The sequence below is a fragment of the Pipistrellus kuhlii genome, unplaced genomic scaffold (assembly GCF_014108245.1).
Source record: "Pipistrellus kuhlii isolate mPipKuh1 unplaced genomic scaffold, mPipKuh1.p scaffold_m20_p_7, whole genome shotgun sequence".
Lineage (NCBI taxonomy): Eukaryota > Metazoa > Chordata > Mammalia > Chiroptera > Vespertilionidae > Pipistrellus > Pipistrellus kuhlii.
The window spans coordinates 39,913,252-39,937,283 of record NW_023425573.1 but is presented as its reverse complement, the minus strand read 5'-3'; the positions used below and the strand labels follow the sequence as shown (position 1 = coordinate 39,937,283).

The 24,032-nt window shown below is 38.2% G+C and overlaps 1 protein-coding gene across 11 annotated transcripts; it reads left to right on the top strand.

Annotated features, from left to right (window-relative positions):
• Positions 1 to 130: 130 nt before the first annotated feature.
• On the top strand, positions 131 to 22,084 carry ERICH2 (glutamate rich 2). 11 transcript variants are annotated; one of them, XM_045575460.1, is made up of 12 exons: positions 160 to 570; positions 7,292 to 7,327; positions 8,696 to 8,726; positions 8,913 to 8,961; positions 9,189 to 9,225; positions 9,528 to 9,641; positions 13,742 to 13,890; positions 17,073 to 17,257; positions 18,888 to 18,945; positions 20,478 to 20,549; positions 21,156 to 21,274; positions 21,802 to 22,084. In XM_045575460.1, the coding sequence occupies exons 1-11, from the start codon at positions 374 to 376 to the stop codon at positions 21,266 to 21,268; spliced, it is 1,041 nt and encodes a 346-aa protein (XP_045431416.1). In that variant the 5' UTR covers positions 160 to 373; the 3' UTR covers positions 21,269 to 21,274; positions 21,802 to 22,084. The 11 variants fall into 11 exon arrangements, 10 of the variants coding, with proteins under 10 accessions (XP_045431418.1, XP_045431420.1, XP_045431417.1 ...); XM_036421888.2 differs by having other exon boundaries at positions 21,798 to 22,084; XM_045575459.1 differs by having other exon boundaries at positions 21,564 to 22,084.
• The last annotated feature ends 1,948 nt before the right edge of the window (positions 22,085 to 24,032 follow it).

Here is a 24,032-nt window from a genome sequence, read left to right as displayed (position 1 = left end):
CCTCAGCCGGGCCCCAGGCACGCCCCGCCCCCTCAGCCCGGCTCCAGGCACGCCCCGCCCCCTCTGCCCAGACCCAGGCACGCCCCGCCCCGTCCGTCCCACTTCGCAGGCGGAGCCTGGGCCCGCCCCGTCTCGCCCGCTTCGTCTCGCGCCAGCTGCTGCTCCCCAGGCGCGGCCCATCCCCGCCACGCCCCTTCTCAGCTCCCTGAGTTCTCCACGTGCAAGCCCCGCCCCTTCCGCCGCCTTCCGCGGCGGCTCCCGGGACTCCGGCCGCAAGTGGCGTCGTCTCCATGGCGACGAGGCGTCCACAGCTTGCTGCTCCGAAACCCGAGCGAACCTCCAGCGGGGCGGGCCTTCGCCGACTGCCTTTCCGATGATCCGCTTGAGAGGGCCCCAAGCGGGTAAGAGGCGCCGCGGCCGCTGCGGGTCTCCCTCTCCCGGCCCCGGCGTGCAGCCGGACTCCTCTCTCACCTCGGACCCTCCAGGCCCGGCGCCCGGCTCCGCAAACTCTGGTGCACCCTCCAGGGTTGGGCTCTGCGGCCCCTCGGCTGCCGGCCGGCACGCGAGAAGGTAGGACCCGGTCGCTCGGCTGGAGGCGCGCCTCGCTCTGGGCCCGGAGGCCCTGGGCCCCTCCTCCGGCTGCAGTGGGCCCGGAGCCAGGCCATTAGCGTCCGCGGGAGTGAGGGACCGCGGGCTGTCGGACGGCTACACCCGCCGCCAGCTCTGGCCTGCGGATTCCCGCATGCCAACCCCCCTCCCCCGCCCGCCCCCGTGAAAATTGCTGTAGGTCATCTCAAGGCTTCCGCAACTCCTTTGGTCCGCTACTAAAATTTTTATTTATCTATTTATTTATTTATTTATTTATTTATTATTTTAATTACTTTATTGATTTTGCAGTGTTCCCCAAACTTCTCTCATGATGAGAATCACCTGGTGGAGTTGTTAAAATACAGATTCTTGAATCCCAACTAAGAAGTGCTAAACTAGAAATTTTGGGAGCACTAGTTAAGTATACAATTTTACCTATATGTTCCCCAAAATTCTAGTTTAGCACTTTTTAGTTGGGATTCAGGAATCTGTAGTTTAACAACTCCACCAGGTGATTCTCATCATGAGAGAAGTTTGGGAAACACTTGATTAAGGTATCACAAATTTGTCATCAAACACCCCCCCCCTCCATTCCCATCCCAAACTCCTCTCCACCCATGCCTCCACCCCCTGTTGTCCGTGACCACTGGTTAGGCTCATATGCGTGCACACAAGCCCTTTGGTTGGTCTCTCTCCCTCATCCCCGCCCTCCCCTGCCTTCCCTCTGAGGCCCGACAGTCTGATCGATGCTGTTCTTGTTCATCAGTCTGTGTTGTTCATCATTTCCCCTAGATGAGTGAGCTCATGTGATACTAGAAATACGCTTATAAGAACCGAAAATGGGACAAGCAATAATGGTTATGCTGAGAGGCAAATGAATTTATTTTATTTATTTGTTTGTTTGTTTGTTTGTTTTTTGGAAACTGCTTAATGGCCAATAGGAGCAAGCACTCACTGCTGTAGTTAAGACGTCATTACTCTTTAGACATAACTTGCTCAGCCATAAAAACTTCCGTGGAATTTGGACAAATTATTTAGCCTCCAAGGGCTTTCTTTTCATCTTTCGTAACATGAGGGGCTTGGACAGGGATCACTTGTAAGGTTCAATCTTCAGCCTTGAGATGACGAAATTGACCTGAGAGGTCTAGTCATGGTGAAGGCTTTTTGATTACTGTCTTAAACTGTTCTACCCTGCGCCCTGGTAGCATTTAAATTGAAACATGGCATAAATTAACACATGGATGAAGCTGTTCTTATCCCAAAAGTTATTGGTTTTTTTTAATAAATCTGAAAAAATTTTATATTTGTTTCATTCTCCTGAAAACTAAATACAATGTTCTCCAAATCCACCTTATTATTTTTATTTTCTGCTAATTGAAGTTTTGTATTTTTTAATCTCAGGAAAACAACAACACTGCTCTTTTAAGTGTTAAGAGTTTACCGGAGTTGAATTCCAACACCTTTGTAGCAATTCCCACTGAATTCAGAGTTTTCTACTTTCCACCTTGGAGCTAAATTATCAGTGTTTTTTCCCATCTTTTGCCCCATCCAGTCTCAATTGTTCACTTAGATCTGTTTTTCCCTAAATCAGAGTTCACTTTTAGGACTGTCCCTGACAGGCTGTGGGTAATAATAATAATAGTAACGTGAGGAGGAGTTGCAGCAATTATAATTACAGATGCCACTAATGTTTATTATTTATATTAAATCTCATAATTCTATGATATAGGTAGTATTTTTATACTCATTTTACAGTTGAGGAAAGTGAACCATAGAGAGATTAAGGAACTTGCTCCACGTCACACAATTTGCTGGGATTTGAACACAGGCAATCTGACTCCAGAGGCTGGGCACTATATTATGTTGTAAATGAAATATATAAAATTTATATGTAGTCACTTTTAAATATGAATGTGAGTGACAGATGATCATTGACACAATTGAGCTAGGCAATGAAATAATGCCCCCACATCCTTTTATGTTTCCTCATTAAGTTCTTCTGGGACCGAGTTTGGTGCTTAATCAGCTCTGCGTCTCCTCACCACATTGCAAGTCCTGAACATGTAGCTATTTAGTAACTCATTCTTTGCCTAGTAGAATACAAGATAGCTTATAAAAAACAAATAGCACAAAGAATAAAATAATTGCACAAATGGGATGAAGAGAAAATGTCTTCCAATATTACAAGAAAAACCTAAAATAAGAATTTAGTGAAATCTGAATTTTAAATGTTGGTGACTCATTTTATAAAAGTTTTTTTTGTTTGTTTTTTTAACCTGTAGAATCCAAATAAAACCTATTTGGCCTTAATAGCTGCTGGTTAGTGCACGCTTACTTAGAGGAGGTGGAGATGTTTTACATGCTTTTTTTGTCCAGTCTGCATATCTCAAATTGAACACATTTTAAGTGCTCAATAGCCACTAGTGGCTACCATATTGGGCTGTGAATCTCTAGTCTAATACATCCTTTTCTTTATTGTTTCCTTCCCATTCCATTCCTCCAACAAATATTTATTGAGCACCAGGTTATGTGACATGTAGTGCACTAGACACTAGAGATTTTTCTTTAAAGGTTGCCTGAGATAATCTGTTCTTTATAGCAACAAACAAACCTACAAAAACCTATCTAAATAATTGGGACCTTGACGGGTTGGTTATTGTTGACAGTCAACTTTTCCTTAAAAGCTGGGACTACATCACATATAACTTGAGATTTCTGGGAGCCCTGATCTGTACCACGTGCAGAACATCTGGAGAGAGAGAGAGGACCCACATGCAGGGAGAAGCTAAATGAACAAGGGAAAATGCCAGCCTACCTGCCTTGAACACAGTTGTATTCATTGTGTCCTGACTTGCACATAGCTTGGGTATTCAACTCTTGGATTCCATGAGCCAATGCCTTTTTCTCCCCTATACTTATAATTTCTATAAGTATACTTAGGATACGATATTGTCTACTGATAGCCCCTGCCTCCTTATGTGGTTAAAAGATCCAGCCCAGCCAAAACCGGTTTGGCTCAGTTGTAGAGTGTCGGCCTGCTGACTGAAGAGTCCCGGGTTCGATACCGGTAAGGGCATGTACCTTGGTTGCCGGCACATTCCCAGTGGGGGGGGTGCAAGAGGCAGCTGGTCGATGTTTCTCTCTCATCGACGTTTCTAGCTCTCTATCCCCTCTCTCCTCCTCTCTGTAAAAAATCAATAAAATATATTTTTTTAAAAAAATCCAGCCCATCTGAAAAGAGTAGTACTGTCCTCAGACACAGCAATCATAGTAATTCATAAGCTAACAGTGACAGGACCAAGGGGCGAGCCTGTGATCTTCTTCCTCTTCCTCTTCCTCTGTCTCCTAAACTAACTAGAGCAGGGTTTCTGCAACTTGCAAACAAGAGTCTAGAGCAGTGGTCGGCAAACTGTGGCTCTCGAGCCACATGTGGCTCTTTGGCCCCTTGAGTGTGGCTGTTCCACAAAATACCACGTTGGTGCACACATACAGTGCTATTGAAACTTCGTGGCCCATGCACAAAAGTCAGTTTTCGGCTCAAAAGAAATTCAGTCATTGTACTGTTGATATTTGGCTCTAATGACTAATGAGTTTTGCCAACCACTGATTAGACTCTAATATAGCTAAGATAAGAACTAAGCCCTTTCTTTTAGAAATGAGCCCTTCCATTCTGTCTCAGGTTTACCCTCAAGAGAATTTCAAAGGCTTGACCTGCTTTCCACTGCCTACCGATTAAAGCCCAAAATTCTTAGCATGTGGCAATTAATGACTTTTAAAATGTGCTTCCACGTACATTTTTATTTAATCTATTGATATTCTCTAACACAGTGCTAGATTTCTCTTACCCTTTTGTTGGCTGCTTGGTCTTGATTTGGTTAAATAACTGCCAGCTGTATTAGTCTTTCTTCCCATAACTGACTCAGTCTTTCTTCCCATAACAGGTAGAATCCATCACTTCTCACTTTGTGTTCTCTCAGGTTATCTTAATTCTAATATGTAGCTCTTATTACATGGTATCAGGTGTGTTAGTCTACTTTTGTTTCAAGAAGTAGGAGCCATGTTTGTCAAGGTCTCTTTTGGCTTCAAATGTTAAAAATCACCTCCAGCTTATTTCGTCAAAAAGAGAAAGTAAGCCCTAGCCGGTTTGGCCCAGCGGATGGAGCATCGGCCTGCAGACTGAAGGGTCCCAAGTTTGAATCCAGTCAAGGGCATGTACCTTGGTTACAAGCACATCCCCAGTAGGGGGTGTGCAGGAAGCAGCTGATCGATGTTTCTCTCTCATCGATGTCTCTAACTCCCTCTCCCTTCTTCTCTGTAAAAAATCAATAAAATATATTTTTTTTAAAGAAGAGAAATTAATTGGCCTGTGGTAAAGACAGGCTGAACTGGAAGCAGGGACTCAAACATCATTCATTCTCATTCCCTCCCACTGCCCTCCCCCTCTCCCTACCCCTCATCTCCTCCCTCGTTATCTTTTGTACATTCTGCTTCACTCACTCCCTCTCTCCTCATCTCCTCCCTGGTTATCTTTTGTACATTCTGCTCACTCTCAGCCCCCCCCCCCTCCTTTTTTTTTTTTTTCCTGAAGGCTAGAGCCATGCCTACTGGGAGCTCTAGATGCATATTCTTCTTTGTCTCAGAGATAAGTTGTGATGAGCTTAGCTTGGATCACAGGCTCACTTGGTCCTGTCACTGTTAGCTTATCAATTACTATGATTGCTGTGTCTTAGGACAGTACTACTCTGATGTTCAGATGGGCTGGATCTTTTAACCACATAAGGAGGAAGGGGCTATCAGTAGACAATACCATATTCTAGGGATACTTATAGAAATTATACCTGAAAGTATTATAGCAAATCCAGAGAACAGGCCTCAAGCTTGATTCTGTTATTGGAAAGTTGCTCCCGGACAGCTTGATTATTAGACTTTCTCTTCCTTTATCTCTTCTTTATCTGCCTCCACTACTTGCTAATTCCTCTTGGATATCTTTTGTAACCCCAGGGCTTATCACAGATATATATAACATTTAGTAGCTGCTCATCAAATGTTTGTCTCAAATAGACATTGACTGTAACATGAAAATTGGGACCTGTCATCACTGTTGTTCCCATTACCACTGGGACTGTTGAAAGACATCAGGACAGTCTGCCCATATTCCAAAAGCCAGAGGGTGCACTTGATAGAAACACAAATGGCTTATTAAATGAACCTTGTGATGTTAACATTAACCATAACCAATAGTAACAAATATACAAGATATGCACCTGTATACCGTTCTTTCTGGACACCATGACCCCTGTTTGAACAGGTACCACTGGGTAGAGAATTGAAGTAGCACCTGGTTCACATGCCTGTAAGAGAGGGATAAACATAGAGATGCAAATGGTATTGCAAATTTTAAATTGTATTTTTAAATAGATAATACATCCCCTCCCCCCCCCAGGTTCAAGAAGTACTAATGCACCTAAAGTAAAAAATTCCCACCCCAGTCCTGCAGCCATCCCCAGAGTCAGCCAATATTATCATTTCTTTTCTGAAAGCATTTCCTTTCAGAGATATTTTGCATATTGATAGTTAGTTGAAAAATATATATTACCTGCACAATGGCTGCACCTCATTCTGCTCAGCCTGTCATGGCTGCTTTACCTTTACCTGTGTTTTTACTCTGCTATTTTCCTGGAGTCAGTGATCTTTCTAAACAAGTATCATTAATTTGGGGCTGTTGTGATTTTTAAATTAATTAAAAGTCTTCAGAGTTAATCTGCTTGTCTCGATGACAGCAAGAACCGTTCCTTCAGTGTCCCTCCAGTGTGCCCTGCACTGTGCTACACACTTTACCCAGATCATATACTATACAATCCTTATAATGATCCAGTGAAGTTGTCACCATTGTAATCCCCATTTTACAGATGGAAGAATTGAGGCCTGGAGAAGTGAAGTAACTTTCTCAGGCTTACCTGGCACATGGCAGAACTGGGATGTGAATCCAGTTTCTATCATGCAAGAGCCCCAACTTTTGAGTATTACTCTGTGCCCCTAGAAATTCAGTTTTATGAAAGGAGAGTAAATGGACACTTCCTAGGTAATGATAAAATCAGACCTAGGAGAGCCTGCATTTCTATCAAGAGTAGGATCTGCCCACCCTACCTAGATTTTTCTGTTCCCAGGTGAACATGGGAGAAGAATTATGTGCACTGATGTCTTCATCCAGGTAAAAGGTTGGACTGTAACAATCCATAAAGATCCTAGAGCTAGAAAGGAGAGGACTCTAAACATAGTCCTACCCTATAGACTATGGCAACACAGGGTTGTGGAAATCTGTGGAGTGGAAGTATTTCTCAAGAGAGGACATCCCAGATTTCTTTTGTTAAGGCCTTATTGGTTCATTGCATTGTTTCACGTTCTGAGCTGTGTCTACTACCCTAGAGAATTAGGAGGCAAATCTTTCATTTATCCTAGAATTTAGTCTTCTACAACTGTTTTCCCCCAAAAGATTCCTTGCTTTTCTGGTGTACTTTGCTCTCAGTGAGCTTCTCAGAGGGATAATCAAATTAATACATATAATGTCTGGCTTGGTTAGGGTTGCCCGGAAAACAGAGCTCCAGGCGAAGGTTTACATACTACTGATCAGTGTGAGGGAGCTGGTTTTAAAAAGAGAAAAACTTAATACAAAATAATGAAGCTTTTCTTTTATTGCCCACAGATTTGGCCCTACATTTTGTATTCCAGAAATCCCTAGGTATGTATTACTAATAACAATTTGAGAATCTGGCTTGGGATTTGGGGACAAGTGAATTGTTAGCTATGAAAAGTTTAAGTGTGTCCTCTCTCAAACATAAAAAACTGTATGAGCTGATTTTTCTCCATGCAATTAGAATGAAATTTATGTAAATTCATAAAGGGCTAACTTGTAGGAAAATCAGTCTACGGAGGGTAACGTAGGAAAGATAAAACTTCACAGAGAAAACATTTTAATTTATGTGTTAATAAACATAAGGGAATTTATAAGGTAAAGGATTATTTGTCTGGAGAAAAATCAAAGGTTAATTTCTAAATGTGTATATATATTTTTTAATTGATTTTTTTACAGAAAGGAAGGGTGAGAGATAGAGAGTTAGAAACATTAATGAAAGAGAAACATCAATCATCTGCCTCCTGCACACCTCCTACTCGGGATGTGCCCACAACCCTTCAGTCTGCAGGCCGACGCTCTATCCACTGAGCCAAACCAGTTAGGGCAATTTCTAAATGTTTTTATTGAAATAATATTTTATTAGAAATGCAATATCTTCTTCTGGCTTATATACACTCTATAAAGATTTTTTCATAATATGGATCAACTCAAATCTGGCAGGCAGGTTAGCTCACATCTTGTTTTGTTGAAGTAGGGGAGACAAAAGCTGGTGTAAACATGAGCCAAGATGAATTTAATAATTTTTAGGGTCAGCTCAGTAAGAAAGGTGAATCCTTAATCTGCTATTGATTGTATTTGGATCTAGATCTGGTGACCAAGTGCGTGTGTGTGTAAGTGGTGGTTTATTTTTAATCCTCACCTGAGGATATTTTTCCATTGAGTTTTAGAGAGAGGGAAAGACAGAGAGAAACATTGATGTGAGAGAAACACATTGATTGGTTGCCTCCTACACAAGCCCCGACCAAAGCCTGGGCCCAGGAGGAACCTGCAACTGAGGTATGTGCCCTTGAAGTACGTACCCTTGACCGGAATCAAACTTGGGACCCTTCAGTCCATAGGCCAACGCTCTATTCACTGAGCCAGATGGGCTAGGGCTAGAGAGGTTTTATAAAACCAAATAGTAACAGAGTTAGTGGCTTATTTAACCTATTACTTTTCTAACATGCAAAATTATTCCTAAGATAAAAGAGGACAAAGGATTAATTTCTATATGCCTTTTTTTTTTTTTTTTAATCTAGTTTTATCATCCAGAAAATTAGGTTTTTTCAGTTAGGATGGAAATAATCTACCAAATACAAAAACAATATACTTAATATTCTAATGAAAAACTGAGTTCTGCATTCTATTTTATTTAGATTCTAAATTTATGCAAGTGTTCAAAGACTTATGAAGTAAATATTCTGGTTTTTGCAGGAATTATCTAGATAAGACAGATGCTGTAAAGGTAAGAGTACACAAACTTTTTTACCATCAACTTACATAGTTTTTTTTTAATAATTGCTTTAGGATAAAGTTACCTTTTAGCATAGATAACAAAAAATGTTATATAAGACTATGAATAAATCATTTCAAACACCTCAAATGAAAGTAATAATGATAATGCTAGTTTTAATTTCTGCTTCTATTTTAGGCATCAAAATATAGACAGAATGGCAAGTTGCTGGTGTTTGATCCAAAGGGTAAATGATTTATTACTTAAAAAGAATATGTTTAAATACCGTTTTGTCTTAAATATTAAGAAGATAGTTTACTGGGATGGTTGAGTGTGATTGAAAGACTTAGCAATTAATCTTTTATTATATTGTCTGTCGTTCAAAAAATGCCTAAATATTTGCCAGTTAGGAATTTCTGTTAGGAACATCCCTATCGATAAAATACTGAGGGTGTTTTTTTTCTTCTCTTTCAGAAAAAGTGATGATTGAAGCAAATGAAACAATGTCAGAGTAAGAAAATGTCTCTGGTTGTGCCACTGACCTATCACATGCCTTTTGAGCAATTAGAATTAGATAATACAATCATTTGTCACCCAATTAAATTTGAAAGGCCAGAAGTACATGGATTAGCACTTTGGCTTTGGCTTCAGTCAAAGCAATTGTTACTAGATAAAAGGACATTTAAAATGAAACATGAATTTTCATAAAATTATAAAGATATAGATAATATTCACTTCTTTTAAATGCTTAAACACCAAGGATTTTGTACTTTACTTATGTAATTCTTATTGCTCATTTTTTTTTTTTTCTAGGAAGAATGGAAGGGAGGGGGAGAGAGAGAGAGAGAAAGACACATCTATTGACTGCCTCCCCCATGCACTCCGACCAGGGCAGGGACCAGGACAGGCATGGAGTCTGCAAGCGAGGTTTGTGCTCTTGACCTTAACTGGAATTGAACCCTTGACAACTTCAGTCTGCAGGCCAGTGTTCTATCCATTGAGCCAGACCAGCCAGGGCCTCATTGCTCATTTGTTTCCCTTTGATACTTGCTCATTTATTTCAGACTATCTCTTTAAATGAATATTTATAAACAGGATTTTCATTTACTATGAGATGATTCATTACTAGTAAATAAGGAAAACACATTATCACCCCAAGTAGATGAAGAGATTAGTGATAAAAAGAGTCATAATTCAGTTTAAACTTAGTAGCTAAAGTAGCTGATTCTGCTCATTTATCAAAGCCCTTCCTGATCTGATCATCTGCTACCACCTGAAGAAAATATTCTATCATTTAATCCATGAAAAATTACATTTTGAAAGCTGATCATAAAACAGATTCATAGAGATCAATTATTAACAGGTTTGCAAGCACCATTCTGATGTGATTCTATTTAAGTTAATATTATTTTGGCTTATTGTGAATATTTTGGCTGGGAAAAATTTCATGTAATGCAACATATATTTTTAACTTTATGCTGTCAAACCTAAAAATTAAAAGCCTTGGCTTTGTTGTAAATTATATGTTAAAAACATATTCTTATATTAAAGTGAGAGTAATGTATAGCAGATCAATGATGAGAATCTATATACCGGTACTTCAGATTAAATCTTATAGACAACCAGAAAAAATAAATGCTCTGTTAAATATATATATACTTATATCCTCCTAGAGGCCTGGTGCATGAATTTGTGCACAGGTGAGGTCCAGCTGTCCCGTCCCTGATTGGGATTGGGGGAGGGGACCAATCAGGGTGCAGGCCAGCCAGAGGGAGGGGCCATGGAGTTTGGCTGGCAAGCCCCACCCCCAATCGGGATGGGGGGACTGAATGGGGGCTGGGCCAGCTGGGGGTGGGGGGAGCCACGGGAGGTTGGCCGGGCAGCCCAACCCCCGATCTGGGTTGGGAGGGCCTATCAGAGGCCGAACCAGCTGGGGGGGAAGGGCCGAGGGAGGTTGAGGGAACAAATCGGGGCCTCAATGGGGCTGGTTGGCTGCCGCAGTGTGCATCATAGTGACAGGTCATTCCAGTCGTTCTGGTCACTTGGTCATTCTGTTCACTTGGCTTTTATATATATAGATTACATCGTTAAAAACATTTAAATTTAAAAATCTAAGACAATTTTAGTAGTCTTTGAGGGAAATATAACTTCCAATAATAGTAACAGAAGTTAATAGGTCATTAATGAAAATAAATTGTTTTGTCTGCTGTGAGCCCTGTGTTCTGAGACTGGGATAAGCAATGTTGGAATTGGAACAGGAGTGACTCACACCCTGAAATAGTTATACCCCAGGGATAAATCAAAGGCAGCCAGGCCCAAAAGAGAAAAGCAGAGTGCCTACTTTTCTCCTTAACCTCATTAGTAATTGCATCTGCTCATCAAACTACTTTTTGAAAGGGTCAGATGATAACATTCCCTTAAATTTACTTGCATAGAAGAGTTTAGGTTTGGTTTGATTGTTTGAAGTGGATAGTTAGTGTAGCCAATAAGCCTCACCATTGTGTGGTGTCACCTCAGGTTCCTTACCCAGAATTGAAGGCAAACGGGATCAGTCCTGAAAAAAAAAAAAAAATGAGCAAGAAAATAGAAAATCATGTGTGACCTTTGTTTGGGAGCTAGTGTGACTGAACTGCAAAGTTGATGAATTTTCTCAGTGTAGCTTCAGATTGTACTTTCCAACTCCTGTTGGCTCCATAGTCTGACTGTCAAGTGGAATTTGCCATAAGATCCTATCAAGCTTGGGTTAGAGGAAAACAAGAACTTTTCTTTCCCCACCAGTTTTTGCCTTAATTTGGTTGATTCTTCATCTAGTTGGAGCTGCAAGGACTTTATAAACCATGAATTTCACACTCTCCACATAAAACTCACATTTATCATTTCCTTTTCCTCCATTAATCCATGTGTGAGAGATTTTGTCCACCCAACAAATTGCATTTAACAAACTTTTCAGTAGTGAAGGTAAAATATATCTTTAATGCTGAACAAAGTTTTATAGATCTTGAACTTTGATCTGTTGGGTTTTTTGGTTAAGCTTCTGAGCATACTTAAAGATGTGAGGAGGAAATGGCTGAAGCAGACCCACTGCACTTAATACTCTGAGGTTGAAAACACTATATCTATGTTATTCCATAATTATATGTTTTATATTTTCTAAAATGATTAAGTCATTTAGCCCTAACCAGTTTGGCTCAGTGAATAGAGCATTGGCCTGTGGACTGAAAGGTCCCAGGTTCGATTCCAGTCAAGGGCATGTACCTTGGTTGCGGGCACATCCCCAGTAGAGGTGTGCAAGAGGCAGCTAATAGATGTTTCTGTCTCATCAATGTTTCTAACTCTATCCCTCTCCCTTCCTCTCTGTAAAAAAATCAATAAAATATATTAAAAGAATAAAATAAACTAAATGAATAAGCTATTTTTTTATTTTTATTTTTTAGTTCCCATTTTTACACTTTAAGGACAAGACCAAGAATTGGCCAGCAAACTTTACATGTCAGCAACACAAGTTTCTCTAAGTATAACTAAGACATTCTTAGAAAAGTAGTTTTTGATCAACTTTTAGGCTCATTTTAAAAAAATATAATTTATTGATTTTTTTTAGAGAGAGGAAGGAAGAGGGATAGAGAGTTAGAAACATTGATGAGAAAGAAACATCGATCAGCTGCCTCCTGCACGACCCCCTACTGGAGACGCATCCACAACCAAGGCACGTGCCCCCCAACCAGAACGGAACCAGGAACCCCTTTGTCCGCAGGCTGACGCTCTATCCACCAAGCCAAACCGGTTTCGGCTTTAGGCCCATTTTTTACAAATTATAAATCATTTTAAAACATAGTTTAGAATATAAACTTCCTAAAAAAGTTGCTAATTCCTATGAAATTTGGGGGCATTCCATAAATATGCCCAGTGCTCTTAAGAAACAATTCTAAAACCTAGGTTTTTACCCTTTAGCATAAATATCCTCCAGTGAGATATCTAACTGGACTGACTCTCTAACCTTAGCAGATACTAAATTAAATATCTTTCATTTCCAAAGGATATTACATAAAAAAAAACTTTGAATCTTTCCTTAATTGTAACTGTATTTAAATAACAGTTCTTTTGGAGTATATTGGTTATCTACCTTATTTAGTGGTTAGAGGCACTATTGCCTTAAATAACATCACTTTAGCAAATGGAAATCAATAGATTACAGTTGAAGAGGAGATTGGCCTTTGAGCCTTTGAGTCTTTAAAACTGTATATAGAAAGACTACAGAAAATGAGCAGAAAGGCATTTCATATTTTATTGTTAAAATGAAGATTTGGCCCCAATTCTCATATGTATTTTTATGGCATGTTAATGCTTCTTAAATAGTAACATCCCTTTTATTACTATTACATTGAATGTTTCCTTCTGTTGTGTCATTAATACTATTTAAAAAGCAAGTACCCAAAACTACTGTATACTAGCTAAATTTTCTTACTTGGGGTATAACTTAGCCAATATATAAGTAACATATTTCATATTTAAAATATGTACACATGTCTTCATCATAGTTTAATATCTTTTACAATTGATGGCATCTTAAACTTAGCAACCGCTTTTTTTTCTTAAATGATGGTAGTCTTCTAATATATGGTACTTTATGGACTTACAACAAATTGGATTTACAACATTTAAAAAAGGCTGGTATTCCTTAAATAGTTTTTTCTGTGTGTATATATATATCAGAAGACACTCATAGTACTGATTGCTTATATGCTCTGTGTTAAAGAATTCTGAAAACATTCTAGAAATCATTATACAATGGCAAATGCCAAGCAGAAATAGAATTTTAATCACCAGTAAAATTTATTTTTAATACTTTACCACAAAGAAGATACTGCATTTTAGCTATTTAGTTTATTATTAGTATATCATACTGTGTGCTTACATTAAATAAGTGTGTGTGTGTGTGTGTGTGTGTGTGTGTGTGTGTGTACCCAAATAAAGCCTTAAACATAATTTTGACTTAGGAAAGTATTTTGACTATCTACTTTAACATTTAGGAAGGAAGTCTCTTCAAAAAATATTGAAAAGAAAGTCTTTTTAAAGAATACTGAAAATAAAGTATCTTCAAAGAGTATTGAACATAAAGATACAGAAACAAATCTACAGTCAAAACTATGGTCATCTTCTTTCTTAAAAGAAAGAACAGGTAATAACACTTGGTGTTTTTTTTTAGAGCAACTGTTGCTTTTAATTCAGCCCTCTTTCACTATTTTTAGGATGTTGACAACTCTGTAGGTCTGGGGAAGATCATAGGAATTGATACTTTTTCAAATTCATGTACCATATGATTCTGATATGCAGTCAGGTGTAGGATCAATGGGAAAATATATGAAATGATAGTAATAGAGTATTAAATTTTAGAATGAATTAAAATACCTAATGAAAGCATTAACAAGTTCCATTCATTCAACAATGGTTTATTGAGTGCCATTCACTTCTTTTAGAAGCTTTGGATACAGTAGTTAGCAAATAGGCAAGGTTCTTGCCTTATGAAGTTTACATTCTAGTGTGAGATAGCCAACTATTAAAAATCAATAAACAATATAAAACAAATACAAAAAAGCAACCCCATGTCAGGTGGTGATGGATGTTTCAATGTTAATAAAGGCCACGTGGGAGAGGACCACCTTAGATCTAGAGATCAGGAAACCTCTCTCATGAAGCTCAGTGTGTGTTTATGAATTAACTGAGGTGAGACAATTCCTGTGACATCACACAGTCTTGAATTCCTTATTCTGATCTTCCCCTGATGACATCAGTGTGATGAGTCAGTGAGCAGGCTGGATACACACTGGGAGATCAGGGTGGCTGTGAGCTGATGGACACCATAAAGGACACAGAGTCAGGTAGCCAAGCCATCCTACTCTTGGAAAGACTTTTTTTGGTTTATGTTCTCTTAACATTATTTTCTCTTAAGCTTTCCTGGATTTCCTTATTTTCTCCTTTCTACACAAGTTTTCTACGTTATTTAGAGTAGCTCCAAAAGGCATCTCATAAGACTTCCCAGATACTCAATATCTGACAAGAAAGGGATGGTGTAGCACAAGTTAGTATGAAACAGAGCTATCCATAGAGCAAAAGGAGTCCTCTAAGTTCATTCAATAGTGTTTCCCAAAGAGATGCATTTAGGAAACATATAATAAACTTTTTAAAAAAAATTTAATAGTAGCATATTTTTATATGTGTTGGGGGAAAAAAAGATGTGGTTAATAATATATCCCTAGCCAGTTTGGCTCAGTGGATAGAGCCTGCAAACTGAAGGGTCCTGGGTTTGATTCTGGTCAAAGGTACATGCCGGGTTGCAGGCTCAATCCCCAGTAGGGGGCGTGCAGGAGGCAGCCAATCAATGATTCTCTCTCATCATTGATATTTCTATCTCTCCCTCTCCCTTCCTCTCTGAAATCAATAAAAATATATTTTTAATAATAATAAAATGAACTCTGGAGCCTAACTGACTCCCAGATCTACCATTTAATTAGCAGTGAGAAGGTGGGCAGGTTATTTAATCTCTGTCCCTCAATTTCATCTATGCATGAAATAAAAGTAAAACCTCTTTGGGTTGAGAGAAAATGAGTTAATATATGTAGTATTCTGAAGAATAATGGTATATGATGTATTAGGATTATTATATGTTACTTTTATTAATCCATCAGTTTCGTGGATGATATTTATGATCTAACAAGTATATAAGTTAAAAAAGTAGATTCAAAGGAGAATATTAAGTAATTAGTATAGGTGAGATATATATAAGGCAAAATGGATGAAGATAGTATAAGAATTAAGTTTAGAAAGTGTTTCAATAGTTTGTACCAAAAAGATTTTATCTGTTAAATACTTATCTCTCACTTCCTCTCCATTCCTACTTTACCAGTGCCGTAGCATGTCTCTTACCTGAATTTTTAAAAAATATATATTATATTGATTTTTTACAGAGAGGAAGGGAGAGGGTCAGAGAGTTAGAATCATCGACAAGAGAGAAAAAACGGTCAGCTGCCTCCTGTATGCCCCCCACCGGGGATATGCCCGCAACCAAGGCACATGCCCCGACCGGAATCGAACTTGGGACCTCCGCAGCTCTACCCACTGAGCCAAACTGGTTTCGGCTCTTATCTGGATTTTGAGATAACTCTAATCTCTTCCCTTACTCTTTATTTTTGTCTTCCCTCAAATACACTTTTTAACATGCTCTCCCAAGTTTTCCCTCAGAAGTGCAAAATTGATCATCCTTGTTTCCTTACATAAAATCTTTCATTAATAGCTCCTTCATTCTTAAGATAGTCCCAAGGCTTCTGGTCTCCAAGACTCTCCATTATCCAACTAGCCCCTACTAGACTTCCAGCCATAACCATGACCCTTAAGCAGCATCAGAGTGATTATAGTCCACACACATTCTTGCTTCTGTATTGGCTCATGCTGTTCCCTCTTCCAGGAAAAACATCCACTCAGACTGGAGAGCTCCTGACCACTTGCAAGGCAGGGATATGGCCCTCCTTTGTTCTCCCATTTTCCTACTACACATCTTCATCACTGTTGTTCCATACTCTTTTATAATTATCCATATGTTTCTGACTCCCCAGTTAGAGTTTTTGCAAGTTCTCTCAGATCAAGGACCATTCATTTTTGTGAAGCTGGGACTCAGCATAGTGCCAGGCACTAAATGGGTAGTCACTCAGTAGTACTTAGTTTTAATTGTAGGGTCACCTGTGTTTGGTCATAGGTACTGTGACTTAACATTAAGGAAAATTATTACTAATGTTATGTAACCTCTGGTTATATCTAGAATATCCACAGGTGTTTCTTTCAGCGTGTGTGTGTGTGTGTGTGTGTGTGTGTGTGTGTGTGTGGAGAGAGAGAGAGAGAGAGAGACTTTATTCTCAAGTATCCAAGAAGTAACATGACCTAAGGACTGTTTGCTTTTCAGCCTCTCCAGCCTTTCTTTTACTCTCCAAGCTCTTTATTCTGTATTTACCTTCTATAAGAATAATTTAAGAAATATGTTTCTGGAGGTAGAATAGCATTAATTTCTTTTTTCTTGAAATTCTTTATAAACAAAAATATTATCTATTAAAATTCAAAGCACTAAACAGTTAACATTAACATCAGCTCAGTGTTAATAGATTTGGGTTTTTTTCCTCTTTCATTTGGCAGTTTTATTACCTTTTTTGAAAATGGAAATCAGTGCTGTTTAATCAAGAAAAAATAAAGCACACACAACTCCAGAATAGAAAGCTATATAGACAACATGCACACTTGTTACATTGTCATTTAGGAGCATTTAAAATTTTTGAATTTTTAGTATTTACTGATTAATTATGTATGTTGTTTTAGGTGAGGTGGGCAAAGATGAAGTCATTGCAGAGCAGGAGAAAAATAATGAAAATAGCCTTCAGGTTATTAATGATAAGTTGTCCGAGTCAACAAAAGATGATGGTGAAGATGACAGCAGTGATGAAAATAATGAAGACAGTGGCCCAAAAAAGGGTATTCGTGCCCCATTAGAGTTAATGGCAGAAGTAAGCTTTACTTATGCATTATAATTTAAGAAACTTAAACATATTAAAATAACTAGTATATAGCCTTGAGGATTTAAAAAATAGTAAAAAGATCCTTGCCACACACAGATGCTTACCTGACTTCTCATCTCTCTCACAACTTTCACCAGGGGAGCGGTGAGAGAAGATTCTAGAACTGCCTGAGAGTATTCTGATAAAAGGAGCAGGAATAAGAGTAGATTTGGTATAAAACTCTTCAAGGATTGTTTAAAGGAATGCTTTGTACATAAACATGGGCACCATGCTAGTTACTGGGAATGTGTAGAAATAAAGACAGTTCCCACCTTTGAGAAATAACAGGCACATATTATTTATATAATATAATTTACAATAAAATGAAATTATGCTAGTAGAATTGTTTATGAAATTCTCTGGGAACAGAGGATTAAGTAATTAAGAAAAGAAACAGGAGAAATGGGATAAAAAGGAAGAGACATACATACATCTTAGAAACTTAAAGGAAGAAGGAAGAGTAAACAAGAGGAGAAGGCATTCCTAATACAGGAAATATTGTAGCATATGCAAAGGCATTGAAACCTGAAACATCACAGGACAAAATTGTACATTTACTGGTAATTCTGTAGAGAACAAAACAATTTTACCTCACTTATTGTTGTGTCACAGTCTACCATTACTTAATATTACACAACTTCATATATGTTGTACAAACTTTATAATAGTACATTTTTAAAAATATATATTTTATTGATTTTTCAGAGAGGAAGAGAGAGGGATAGAGAGTTAGAAACGTCGATGAGAGAGAATCATCGACCAGCTGCCTCTTGCACACCCCCATGGGGGATGTGCCCGCAACCAAGGTACATGCCCTTGACGGGAATCGAACCTGGGACCTTTCAGTCCGCAGCCCGACGCTCTATCCACTGAGCCAAACCGGTGCCGGCTATAATAGTACATTTTTATGTCCCCTTCTCATTCTTGCTTTTGTTGTCAAAACATTTTATTTCTATGTATAAGCTCCACAATGCATTGTTATTTTTGTTTTAAAAATGGTCAGTTATCTTTTTTCTAAAAATATTATTATTGATTTCAGAGAGGAAGGGAGGAGAGAAAGATAGAAACATCAATAATGATAGAAAATCATTGATCTGCTGCCTCCTGTACACTCCCCACCAGGGATCAAGTAAAAACAGAATGGTATGAGTGTAATACTAAAAAACAGTGAATATACATAATTGTAAATCTTCATTTTTTTACTAAGTATGATCATGTAATTATGGACTAAGTTCACAAATAAAAGCTGTATCTGAACCAAAAAAATATTCAGGTGATTAATGTCTTCACTATCTTCTCCGATTGAATCGGCCTATGTATCCTCAGATTATTCAGTAGTGTCTATATAGTGTGGCTGCAGAAAAGTAGAGATATCATTCTGCATATATTGCCTTGCCATGAGAAGACCTTAAATATTCTTAATTGATTAACTGATTACAGACTCACTCCTGGAAAAACATGTGTAAATATTAAAAGCAAAATAGTTCATCATTAATAGAATATTTTCTAAGGTGTTTACAATTGACACTTAAATTCTCTCAGAAATTACTTACCTAAAGAATTTCTTCATGTATTCCAGTTCCTGAGAGCAGAAATGAGCCAAGACTACCATTTGGCTAAAAAATTATGTCAGATGAGTAAGTACAAAATACTTTGTTTTCTAATCTTTACTTTGTTTCTAAATACATTCCATAATATATAAGATGGTTTGATTATCCTAAGTCCAGTGAATTTCCTTGACAGTAAATTAGGTTGATTGGTATGAGACCTAGTAAAAAAGACTAATTACCACTAATACCATGAAGGTAAGTCAAAATCCTTACCTTTATGATAATAGGTAATTGCTGTCAGGTAGTGCATCAAACCTTATTTAACATGCAATTATCCCACCAATATTTGAGGCCTGCATATGTCAGGCACTGGAAATTCAGCTGTCAACAAAACATATAATGATCCCACATTTATATCTAGTATCAGGCAGATGATAAAACTCATTTAAAGAGTGTGTCATAAATAATAGTTCTATAATAAAGCACAGTACTAGCTGGTTTGGCTCAGTCGCTTGAGCATCGGCCTGCAAACTGAAAGGTCCTAGGTTCAGTTCCGGTCAGGGGCACCTGCCTGGGTTGTGGGCTTGATCCCCAGTGGGAGACTTGCAGGAGGCAGCTCATCCATGATTCTCTCTCATCGTGGATGTTTCTCTCTCTCTCCCCCTCTTTCTTCCTCTCTGAAATCAATAAAAAAAAATTTTTTTTTTTTTAAAGAGAAGAAAATAGGAAAGAAGGAATACAAAGTCCTGGGAGGAGGTAACGCAGTTTCAAATAAGATGGTCCCGGAAGACCTCATGGAAAGACTTGAAGTTGAGGAACTAGTCATGTGGGTATCTGGAAAATAGTGAGTTCCAGGCAGGACTAATAGCAAATGTGCTGAGAGGCAAGTGTGCCTGACAACAACCAGGAACATATAACTGGAGAAAATAAGCAAAGGAAGTGTGATAGATGAGGTCACAGAGGTCATGGGTTAAGTTTGTGCAGATTACATGGCACCTTTTCACAGCTTAGGGTCTTCACTTTTTCTCTGAGTGGCAAACCATTGGACATTTTTGAGTAGAAGAATATTACCCCTATTTTTTTTTTTCTTTCTATCTTTGGTTTTTAGTGGTTTGACTTGATAGTTGTAGTTTTTCTTTGTCTTTATACAAAGGGAGGCCTGACAGGTTTCCTGAGTTTCTTAGTTCTGAGGGTTGATATTTTCATTACCTTTGAAAAATTCTCAGCCATCATCTTTTAAAATATCACTTCTACCCTATTCTCTTTCTTTCTTTTCTTCCTGGATCTTCAATTACACATAAATTAGACTTTGTTTTCATAGTGTCCCACATGTATCTTATACTCAGCTTTGTTTTGTTTTTCCATTGCTTTATATTTCTCTTCTTCAGTTTGAATATTTTCTGTTGTACTTTAGTTAACTTATCCTCTCTTCTGCTATTAAAAACTACTTTATATCATTCTCTATTTGCACTTAAATACACCCATGGTGTAATTGTTGGTGTTTATTGCTTTTGTGCGTTTTTCCTTACTCTGATGGACAGTTTTAATCTCATTCTGAGGAACCTGTTTGCTGAAACACTTTGACCATTAGTAACACACACTCTGTTGTCTATTTTCAGTCCTAATCTATGAACCAGAAAATCCTGAGGCCAAGGAGTTCTTAACTCTTATTGAAGAAATGTTGCTGATGGGTAAACTTAAAAATTGAAATTCATTCTTTCTCATAGAACTATGAGCAGTTGCTATTTAAAAACCATTCTCCCAGAGTCTGGCAAAGCACATCCTCAGGATGTGGTTAAGAAAAGGCTGAATGGTCATCTTGGATGGTTAAATGAAACCAGCTTGTCCTTTGTGGATGGTCAAGATGACTTCCTTTTCTCTGTGGGGTGGGACTACCCAAACAAAGTGGGCTTCCTGGGCACAGGTATTTGCATGACAGTCTTCAGAGGGAATAGAACATGCCAATGGCCCCTTGTATTAAAGGGACTATCCCACAATTCCAAAGAAAGCTAGTACCCTCTGTATTATCCTATTCTGTTTAAGAATTGCATTCATAATAAAAAATATTTTATAGATCTATAAATATTGTAAATTTACTTTCAATCCACAAACATCCGGTAAGAATATAGTCTTACTTGTACTACTACTTTAACCCTTTATAGTTAACAAAGTTCAGCTCAGTTCTCATGTCCCAAAAATATATATTTCTTAGTGGAGGCAGAAGCAAGGAAAATTTCAATTTTTTAAAAGAGTGAAAATGTTAAGAAACATATTAAGCAATTCTCTTTCTGTGGCAGAGGAAGCTCAGAATCGTGAGGAAGAGAGTGAAGAAGACAGTAGCGGGGAGAGTGAAGGAGAAAGCAGTGAGGAGCCAAGTGAAGAAAGCTCTGATGAATGTGAAGACGGGTGATGAAAGGTGCTACTATGTTTTAATCTTCATATATTTTCATTACTGTATAGCATGGAAATATAAAGAAGAGAACTGCATTTTATTCTTCTTTATTTGGTATAGAGGTACTTTAATTTATCCATATTATTTTGAACTTCTTCCTAATATTAAGGTCTTGATTCAATGTGAGTTACTCAGAGAGGAAAACAATTTGTATTTGAAAACACATAGCACTATGTGCCAGGCACTGTTCTGCACACATTACTTAATGCAACAAACCCATGAGGTAAGTACTATTGTTATTCCCATTCAGCAGATGAGAAAACTGAGGCATAGAGAGGATGGGTAGCTTGCCCTGGCATCATATACCTATTGAATGGTAGAGCCTGAATTTGTACATGGACATTATAGCTCCAGAATTATACTCTAAGTCCCTCCATGACAACCTCTTAAGGTACTTTTATATAATTTGCTTTATGTTCTTTATAACATATATCAGTACCTGACATTCTTATTTAATTACTTGCCCTTTTTATCTTCTCCCTTGCAGTCAGGAAATGTAAACCTCCTGAAGTACGACTTTGTCTTTTTCACCATTGTATTCCTAGCAACTGCACAAGTGCCTGGCAAATAATAGGATGTATACACAAAGTGAATGAATGTAGTGAAAATTAATGAAATGTTTATATTCTTTCATGAAACATTTACACAACTATATTACACCTTTGATGTATTAATCTACATTATTTTGCTGATTCTGTATTCCTCAATAAATTTCTGCCATCTTCAAAATAGGTTGTAAGGTAAAAATCAGAAATATATTCCTGAGTAATTTGTTTTCAGTGTGCCAGTCTGATTTGTGGGTGGGTATTTTGAATTTTTATTTTTATATCAGATGTTATATCCAAAATGTTTGCACCATTGTTCTTTGGGCATTTTGTAGCCTGCTAACATTTAGAGGAAGAAATTCTGCACCATTTTATAGGAGTGACTGAGATAAATGAAGACAGATGTGTATAATCCTGTAGCTACATAAGAAGTCAGATAGCACTGGAGGGCTGGCTGACACAGACTTCAGAAATGGCTCTTCTTTTTATTTGGGGTGGGGGGTTGTTATTCCTCCCCACTATAGCAAAACCACCATATGTCAATCTGATGATGTTTACCGGAGTATAGAGGTCCCCTTCCCCCACCAAGAAGTTCATAAAATACTCTACAACTGATATTGCAGATTAGTTACATTAATGAGATTTTAGTTTTCTTTTAAAGGAATGCTAAAGTTCTAAGAAAACAACTATCTGAACAGTCAAAATATCATGAGGTTTGCTCATACAGAATTATCATATCTCTCTCTTCCTATTCTTCATTCTTCTTGCTCTCCTTAACTAATGTAACTTAGCATGTTGGCAAAACTTGACATAGTAATAGTAGATAAAAAATAATCTTTCAAGTATTATTTTATTATTTAACTCACTGTCTTCTTACAATAGTTCTATAACGTGCTATTGTTATCCCTGTAAGTGACATGAATTGGGGATGCTGGGAGATATCCAAGAGTAAATGTTAATGGGTATTGGAATTCAGATGAGGAAATTAAGACTTAGAGATGCTAGGTTATGTCTCAGTATGAGAGATCTAGAGAACCTTGAACACAGCATCCCATGCGACTTCACACATCACTAAATTCTAGAAACCTTCACATTAGCTAAAGTCTAGAAACTAATGTTCCAGTCTTGTGCCTTTAAAATTTTATAGCATGTTACCATGGTGTGAAAGAACTAGATACCAATGCTCACTTGATTGGAGCATTGTCCTGTATACAAAGAAAAAAATAAAAATTAAATTAAAATGTGGGTTCCATTTCAGGTTAGGGCACATACCTAGGTTGCAGTTTAATCTCCAGCTGGAGTGCATATAGAGGTAGCCAGTCAATGTTTCTCCCTCATAATGATGTTTCTCTCCCCCCACACCCCCAGTTCCTCTCTCTCTCTCTAAGATCAGTGCTCAGGTGAGGATTAAAATAAAGCCGAAACTGGTTTGGCTCAGTGGATAGAGCATCGGCCTGCTGACTGAAAGGTCCCAGGTTCGATTCCGGTCAAGGGCATGTACCTTGGTTGCGGGCACATCCCCAGTAGGGGGTGTGCAAGAGGCAGCTGATCGATGATTCTCTCTCATTGGTTTCTAACTCTCTATCCCTCTCTCTTCCTCTCTGTAAAAAATCAATAAAATATATTAAAAATAAATAAAAATAAAACAAATACCCATATATCCAACAACATGGGAATCCCACTAAATGGTTTCATTTATTAATAAATATTTACTGAAGGCCTGTTAGGTATACTCTGGGGACAAAACCCATAAATAGTACTTAAGTAGCACTGTCATAGTTGAAATACAGGGTGATAAACATTGCACTGAGGAAGTCCAGTGTGCACAGAGGAGGGGCACCTAGCCCAGGCCCAGCATCCAGGGAAAGCATCCAGAGGGGAGTGAAGTCTGAGCTGAGAAGTTAGAATGAGCAGGCATTCGCTACAAGACAATGTGGGGAAGTGTTCTAACACTAGATACATTCTGAGTCCAGAAACTAAGTAGGTAAGGTTGGATTGCAAAATGAAAACGAACCAGTTTGAGCAGAAACAGATGAAGCTACAATGATAAAAGAGCTGGATAATGGAGGATCATAAAAGTCTTTATTCTTAGAGTACTGGGAAGACATTGAAGAATTTAAAGAAAAATAATGATGGTATTTTAGAAAGAACATTCTAATAGCCAGGTAGAAAAATGT